General features: G+C 37.4%; 1 protein-coding gene across 1 annotated transcript; it reads left to right on the top strand.

Moving 5' to 3' along the window:
• Positions 1-802: 802 nt before the first annotated feature.
• Positions 803-2,327, top strand: LOC114353541 (sucrose-6-phosphate hydrolase-like). Its single transcript, XM_028305583.1, has one exon. It carries the CDS (start codon positions 870-872, stop codon positions 2,319-2,321), a length of 1,452 nt encoding a protein of 483 aa, XP_028161384.1. The 5' UTR covers positions 803-869; the 3' UTR covers positions 2,322-2,327.
• Positions 2,328-8,478: the final 6,151 nt, after the last annotated feature.

Raw genomic sequence — 8,478 nt, 5'->3', positions numbered from 1 at the left:
TTTATTAAAAATTGTTAAAAATTATAATTAGAACTAGAATTCGTATAAAAATAGAACTAGAATTAAAGAAGAAAATTATCAGTAACATCTAATTGCATTTAAATTTCAGAGTAATGCATGCATGTTAATTAAAATTAGAGACGTGCATCATTGTCTCCTAAAGCTTAAAAACACCTTAATAGAATTGCAATCATTTAAATTGACAACTAAGATCATTTCCATTTTAACAGTAAATTAGTTGTTAATGCAAGATTAGAATAATTAATACATTTCTACGTCATCGTTTCCTGGCCCAAATTTTGCGGGCTGGTTTGGCCGAATCTTAAGTGATACCTATTTAAGATTTTTGATTTATGAGTATGTCGAATTTCAGGAACAATAACAAGAACTTTATAACAATATAATTACATTGTTAGGCTGAGTTGCACCACCTAACTTTGACCGTAACTATAACGATAGCCGGTGTTTTTTGTATGGAGTTTGACATATTTTTGATGTTTGTTAAAGTTAAAGTAAGATGGTACAACCCAGCCTTAGAGTTCTTGTATGCATGCAATTTTCAATTCGTATGATTAACAATGGCTATAAGCAGTACCTACTTATTACATTATTGATTTATTTGCAACACATTGTTCACGTATCTGTAACAACAGGCAAACCAAATAATTAATTCCACGCAGCTTGAGATAATGTTTGACCCTCAAAAGACCTTTAAGACTTGAAGGAAACACTACGTTCAATAGTACTATTATAAGTCGGTTAGCGCGACACGACGCCTCAACTATTTAAATAGACAACGCCTGCGGAAGCCGTCAATCTCGAAGCGATTGTGCATCAACCGCGACGTCTGAACTCTGAATCCAAGTACAATGGGGTATTTGCCGCAGTTTTCTATTATATGCTGCCTTTTGATCGGCATCAAAGCAGCCGTGAACGACCGATACTACCCGCGATACCATCTCGCCCCACCTCAAGGGTGGATGAACGATCCCAATGGATTCAGCGTCTTCAATGGCGAATACCATTTGTTCTACCAATACAACCCATTGTCAAGCCTTGAACCCGGCATTGCCCACTGGGGTCACGCAGTCAGCGAAGATCTATTCCACTGGGAACATTTGCCAATAGCAATGTATCCAAACAACACATATGACAGCTCTGGCGTTTTCTCCGGCAGCGCACTTATCGAAGACGATATAATGTACCTCTTCTACACTGGAAACGTGAATCATCCCAACGAGCAACCAAATCACGAGCAGCGACAAGCCCTAGCTGAAAGCACCGATGGTATCCACGTTACCAAGTATGAAAATAACCCAATAATTATGGCAGATGATCGCCAGCCAAACATCCGTGATCCCAAAGTATGGAAGCATGGCTCTAAATACTACATGGTTTTGGGAAATTCTTTTGAAAATGATACTCTTGGTCGTGCCCTTCTGTACTCCTCAGATGACAAAATAAATTGGGAAGAAATTTCTGTCCTTCATGAATCAGACGGTTCACTTGGATTTATGTATGAGTGTCCCGATTTCTTTAAATTGAATGGTAAATATGTTTTGCTGTTTTCTCCTCAAGGTATCGAGCCGCAAGGCGACAAGTACAGAAATCTTTATCAGACGGGCTATATTGTCGGTAATTTCAATTATGAGACAAATGAATTCCATCCTATAACCTCATTCCAAGAACTTGATCATGGCCATGACTTTTATGCTACCCAAACTATCAAAGATAACAGGGGCCGTCGGTTACTCGTGGCTTGGTTTGACATGTGGGAGCGAGATTACCCACAGGCACAAGATGGATTTACCGGTCAAATGACGATCGTACGTGAATTGCATTTGACAAGAGATAATAAGCTTATTCAGGAGCCGGTTTCGGAGGTTAAAGCGGTGAGAGCGAATCGTGTACGCCGCGGTAAAGGACGTGTTGGTGATGTAGTCACATTTGAAGATAAAGCTGGCGAGATAGACATTTTGGGGGATAGTTCAGAGGATTTAGAAGTGGTCATTGAAGGCGAAGGGTCTACTGTCACGATTTCTTATGATGCTAGTAATGGCACAGTTACATTGGACCGTGGTGGTGATGATGGAGTCCGCCGCACCGAGTGGAAGCCTAGCGGAAGTATATTGAAGTGGACGATCTACGTTGATGCCAGTTCTATCGAATTGTTCTGCGGCAAGGGAGAGGTGACGTTCTCTAGCAGGTTTTTCCCTGATGGTGAAGTGTCGGCACGTATTTCTTCGGGCTGCCCCGACAAGTTTGCTGTATATAATTTAAAACGCACCGTGCAATCACCTGAAGATGAAACTGAACGGTAAAATGTTTTGACTCAAACTGAATTTCAAAATTATGTTCGTTGAAATATTATTTGTTTCAGTTCGCTGATTAGGCAAAAGTTCCTATTATGGTTATTAATATGAAAACATTGTAATAAAATATAAGCAAAATAGCTTCTGAAACGTTTAGAAATTTCAAAGAAATATGAAATTCATTTTAACTATGTTTGTCTTTCATTTACATTTCCTGTTGACATTATGTTCAACATTATGTTGTTATGAAGTAGATAATGCCGTAATGACGTTGTTTACTTGTGTCTACTCTTGCAAAATTTTAGATATAATCTAACAGGAAAATGTGATTATAGGCATATAACGAGGTATTCATCAAATAAAAGAGTAGGTAATTTCTATTGTGTGAGCTGTCAGTCCATTCCCCTATAGAATTACCTATAATTTAAGGTAATTACGTCAATCGAAAATCAACTAAATTGACTATTCATCGATTTCAAAGCACACATTTAATAGAATATTGTCATTAATGCAAAAAAAAAACTTAAAAATTAAAATAGAAGAGCATAAAGTTAGAGTTAAGAAAATCTCTCTACGAAATATTTCCCTAAAAATTTAGGTTGGTCAAAATGTACCAAAAAAAACTATTATTTTTTTCTATTATAACGAAAACAGTTTCAAGATTTGATTGAACAGTTACACGAGCACAGTTCATAATTGTTTCCGAACTCAAGATTCGATTTGAATACTCCGAAATCCATTTCCAGAACCACAGAAGCTTAACAAAAGCTTAACGCAAATCTTTGTTGCGGGGTTCACTCGTAATCCGAAATCTAATACCGAAAAAATTTCAAACTTTCCATTAAAATTCTTCAGCAAACACTGCGAATATCGGTTTGTTTGGCTTTGGAATTAATACGGTCCATTCAATTAATTGGTTTTTACGCAAGGATGCAATGAGTGTTAAATTGCAATTTGTTGATGACTCGAATTATCGTCGTATGCTAGACATAGAACACTTCGTGCTAATCTATAGGGAAATGTGTTACCTGATGTTCAGCGTAGGTTTTGTCTAGGATAAGTACGTTGAGTGAATATGAATTTACTAGATTCATACAAATCAGACGATGGCATTGAATTTAACATTGTGATATTTTGTGTGGCATCTTCCTGCTCGACTTGTCTAGCCAGCATAGGGAGGGTAATGTAGTGTAAGCCAAATCCTTTCTTTGCTTATGGCCATGAAGACTTAGCCTATGCGCAGACCATCGACTTTTAATCGGCCGATAGTGTAGTCGGGCAGTTGATCAATAGGTATGGGCATGTATGGAAGTGCGCACATTACACCGATTGATTCTTCATACAAATTATAATCGGGACCAACTATCGGCCGACTAAAAACATCACAGGTTTGCGCATAGGCTAAAGCTCATAGCAGACTTATCAACTCGGAAAGGGATCGCCTTTCGCGCGCTGTCAAACGCGAGGCGAGGCGTTTACGTTACGGTGAGGATAAGTATGCGTTGCAATATGGAGTTTCATACAAAGGATACAGACCGCCTCGAGTTGATACGGTTACGATACCTTTCCGGGTCGACATTGTCGGGTCGAAATGTACGACGACCTTAAATAACTTGATCGTGGCGATTATGTAGGTGGCTTCAATAGGTGTGATTTTGCACCAAAAGTTTACAGTCGGATGTGCATTTCTGTGTTCTAAGTGCCTTTCACTCTTGTCTTGAAAAGCCCTAAATAATGGTCACGAACACAAATGGACAATAAACTCCATTAACTCCATGACATGGGGCTATAAAGGGCTCCTTCCGCAAGCTGTCAAGCCATTGTCTTTACAAATGACACCATTCACAACATCCTTTTGTGAAGCGGGATCCCACAATGTTGACGCGGATTGGTCCTAGCATCTTCCTGAGATATTATAGCCAGGAAATGAGCTGAGGAATGAGGATTGATTGAAAGGAGTGGTTATCAGTTTCATGTGAAGGTGGACAGGAAATTAAACAAAATTAAATTGTCATCCACATTCAACTTTTCTACATAGGCATCTAATTTTCTGCATGCATCATAATACTACTACACGTATTATCTAGATATAGGTAGCTACCTTTTGAAAGAACTAAGTTATGTACTTGCCTGAAATTTCAGTCAGGGTGTTAAATTCGTAAAGACAACTTTACTATGATTTTACCCGAAAACTGGTTACCCTGGGTTTTTGTGAATTTAGGTATAGGAATAATATTTGATCTAGAAAATAGACTAACTTTTCTTGCAAACATACTGGAAGGGATGTAATTTAATAGAGATGGAAATAAAGATAAACTACAGTTATGAAACATAAGTTTTATTAATCTACTTTTTTACAAAACCCAAAAATATATTGATAAGGTTTAAAAATATAAGACCTTAATAAGGTGGTTAAACCAATTTACACAGTTTTCTCTTAAACCTTTTTTTAATAGAAAATAAAGAGATACATTTATATTATTTTGATAAACAAATAATAAGGTCTGAAAATAAGTATTTCTGTTTTTACTGTAAATGTCTTTATGAAACTGTACAAGTGATAAAAATATGATTGATTTATTTTTATTTTTGTACTTAGAAATGGAATCACAGCCTCTATTTTGTACAAATCCTTATAATACTATTAACTAAGTATTAGTTATCACTGATTTAAAGTTAGTAACCTCAAATTAATTGTCAATTAAAATTAGTACCTAGCTTAGTCAATAACTGGTAACAAACTTAAATAATAATAGTATTATTAAAAATCTAAAAATAAATACATTTGTGTAGCTTACGGCCGAATACTGAAACGCCATTTAAATATNGGTTATACAGAAGACCAAAGAGTATTACTTGCCATAACGCTTGGCGTACGTGGACTATGAGGAGGCTTTCGATTTGATTGAAGCTTGAGCAGTGCTGTAGTCTTTCCAGAGAGCTTCCGTATTGACCCTTGGTGCTGAAGTGCTTGCACAAAATGCCACCTTGATGGCGGTCCAAGTGCAGGAGAAGAAATCAGCAACAGGTCCAAGTGTGTTCCCAGTAATCACATAATGGTACCTACTGAAAGGTTACTTCTCACAATAAGCCCTCCCTATATCACAGCATGACATGGAGAGGGCTGTGCTTGGTGTTTCTGTGCGACATCTAATGAGAAGATCCGTAAAAGAACTAAAATCATTGATATAGCCTTATGGATTAGCATGCTGAAGTGGCAATGGGCAGGGCGCACATCACGCAGAACTGATGACTGATGGCTACAGCAAGGTTCTAGTATGGAGGCAACGTGCCGACAACCGCTGCGTGGGAGGTCCACTCACAAGGTGGACAGATGAACCCATAAAGGTAGCAGGAAGGCGCAGAATACAGAGTGACTATCAGATTGGCCGGTTGTTAGCCCACTTGCCAACCTGATAATCATTGAGGGAGGACAATGTTCATTAGTGGACGTCATAAAGCTGAAATTATGATGATAATAATTAATATTTTATTACGGAACCACTTGTTTCTTTTTTCTGTCTCTTCGACAACGGGAAGTATACTGGACATGGTTGGAGAGCGTCACTTTCTTATGAACTTGGCAACGTCCAGTATACTGGACATAGGTTTTTCAGGAAACTGAAATAGTTAGATTTTTTTGGGTATTTTTTCTAGGGTCCTAGACAAGCTAAGAAACGAAATCAGTAACTGTTTTATAAATTTAACTAAAAAAAAATTCCGTCGAATGAAGGGTTAATTTAGGATGGTTAATGCCCATTGTTTCAAGTTGTTAATGTTATTGTTTGGTGCTTAACTTTTATTGGTCTTAGAAATGAATGGTATGACTGTTTGCTTGTTTAAACAGAGGCTCTTGAATATATTGCATTATGAGTATAAGTAACATAATATCATTGAAAGTTTCAAAGGAACCTTTTACTAAGTACTTGGAGTGGTGCAATGGTGGATCTTTTGTTGGACTATCACGCTAAATATGTTAACGGGTTTGGGTATTGCTAGAGGCAAATATTAGTGTGATGAGCACAAACGTTTACCTATCTATCTATACTCTTTAGACGTATATGCGCCTGAAACAAGTATTCATCATCAAGTCATTAATTTATTAGAGGATAAGAGAAGATTTGGCCAACACTTCTTACACTGGTCAGAGGGGTTGGAAAAGTCTGATGTCTGAATATTTATCTATTACGATGTCCACAGTAATTTGGTGGGCCGCTGGGCCTGCCTATATTATACTAAACTCTACTGAAAACACATGGGTGTTTATATGCATATTAAATCTATTTATCGGCGTGTTTCTTATCTCTGATGATTATTTTCGAGCTGGTGTAGGTAAAACCCTGCTAAGATTAAGATTAAATTCTTAACTTTCACGAACACTAAATATTTGAGACAGTAATTCTGGTTAGTAGTTTATCTTTCTTCTACAAATACAAATCTTTTATTTAGTACCTACTTAGGCCCTTTCCCGGGCACTTATAACACGTCCCAAATAGCTTGCCCTAGTATCACTACTTCGGGACAACTCTGGTGCTGAGACTGATCTTAGGTCAGCATCACGTTAATACAGAATGCTTATTAAGCCCAAATAACTGTTAATTTAACTGAGGGATGCATATCAAGCTAAATATTACCATTATTAAGATTATTACCACTGTATTTAAGGCTGTGGTCTCCTATAAACGCCGTCACAATGCTTTACTATAGAAATGCACTGATTGTTTACCATACCCACAGAATCCACTTTTCTGAACGTGTGCCATGGAGCTAATCTTAGTATCAAGTGACGTAGGGTAGGGAATCTAACGGTCCCCTCTCGTACTATGAGTCCGATTTAGCTACAAAAACAGAAGTCTAGCTAGAGCTAGCTGCTCATTGTACTCGTAGTGTCATCGCTAATTAATTCAAGCTTATCAGCCAATATGTTATCAACTGATAGTCAAACAATAAGGCAATAAAAGAAATTATTCGCTCTTATCGTTGTTTGGGACTGGACTACGTGCGGAGTGTCACATAGTAAGCTTGGTCGAGGTTGGTTATGAATGAACGGTGGCATCTAGCATTTGCTATTGGCTTTATTGGACACACATTCTGTTTGTAGACAATGTACGAGAAAATTTACAATATCTAACCACCTAGACGAGATTGACCTTACCCACTCTAGCAGAATCATAGGACCGGTCGTTGTGGAGGTCTTTGTCCAGTAGTGGACGTCATTTGACTGGAACGAACTCTAGCAGATACTACTCTGTTATCTAGAAAGAAACCTTGAAAGAGCTGAAATGTGCTTAAAAGACCCCAACTAAACTTAGATTAGGTTAACTATATTAAAACAAAATCCGAAACTTGCTATAATTTTCTCGTAGTTTTTCCTAGTATTTGTATCGCCATGTAAATCGCCTAGTTTTGTATGACCCATCGGGATCTTTTTACCTCGTATCTTGTGCATATTGTCGCTCCCTTGCAGGAGAGCACCCCACGCTGCGTATGCGTCGTCACCCCTCTGTCTCGTTTTATTTTTGCAAAATAATGTTAAAAACCACACCAAGACAACATAGCGGTCTTGTAGATATTATGTGACTTGATTCACTTGGTATTTTAATTATTTTTGGTAAAATGAGATTTTGATGCAAAAACTTTCAAATACTTAGTTAAATCCGGTGTTAACTTGTTACTTCTCCTAAATTTTAACTACAACAAGTACATAAAATACCTCTTACTCACATATTTTGTTTTACCCGCAAAATATTGTTTGCATATTACGAGTTATCACATCTACATAGCTAGACCGACAAACGTCACGACCGATAATATTTATCGTTAAAAAGTTAATGCATTTTCAAAGATCCTTATCCACTAAAATATCCTAATTGAAGTGATTAAGTTACCGCACAGCTGCGAGGGGTGAGGTAATGCACAGGGGAGGGGAGGGGCGGCGCGGGCGCATCTTCTATTTACAAACTACAAGTTCATTAACGTCGCTTTTATTAGCGCTAGGGAGGGGGCGGTGTCGATGATTTTATCGATAAATTGAAAACAATATGCTGTCTTAAAAAATGTCTGGAGACTTAAAAAAATTAAAACTGTTTTAATTTACATTAGTTTTGTTAGAGAATAAGACAAGATAGTTTCTGATAATTCTTATGTAAACATTAGGAAAAATTTA

The sequence above is a fragment of the Ostrinia furnacalis genome, unplaced genomic scaffold, assembly GCF_004193835.3.
Source record: "Ostrinia furnacalis isolate ACB-3 unplaced genomic scaffold, ASM419383v2 OfSCF1734, whole genome shotgun sequence".
Lineage (NCBI taxonomy): Eukaryota > Metazoa > Arthropoda > Insecta > Lepidoptera > Crambidae > Ostrinia > Ostrinia furnacalis.
This window is presented reverse-complemented; position numbering and strand designations above follow the sequence as displayed.

Bases quoted from the DNA above. Each gene is read 5' to 3' on its own strand.
- LOC114353541 (XM_028305583.1), top strand. From the start codon at position 870: ATGGGGTATTTGCCGCAGTTTTCTATTATATGCTGCCTTTTGATCGGC.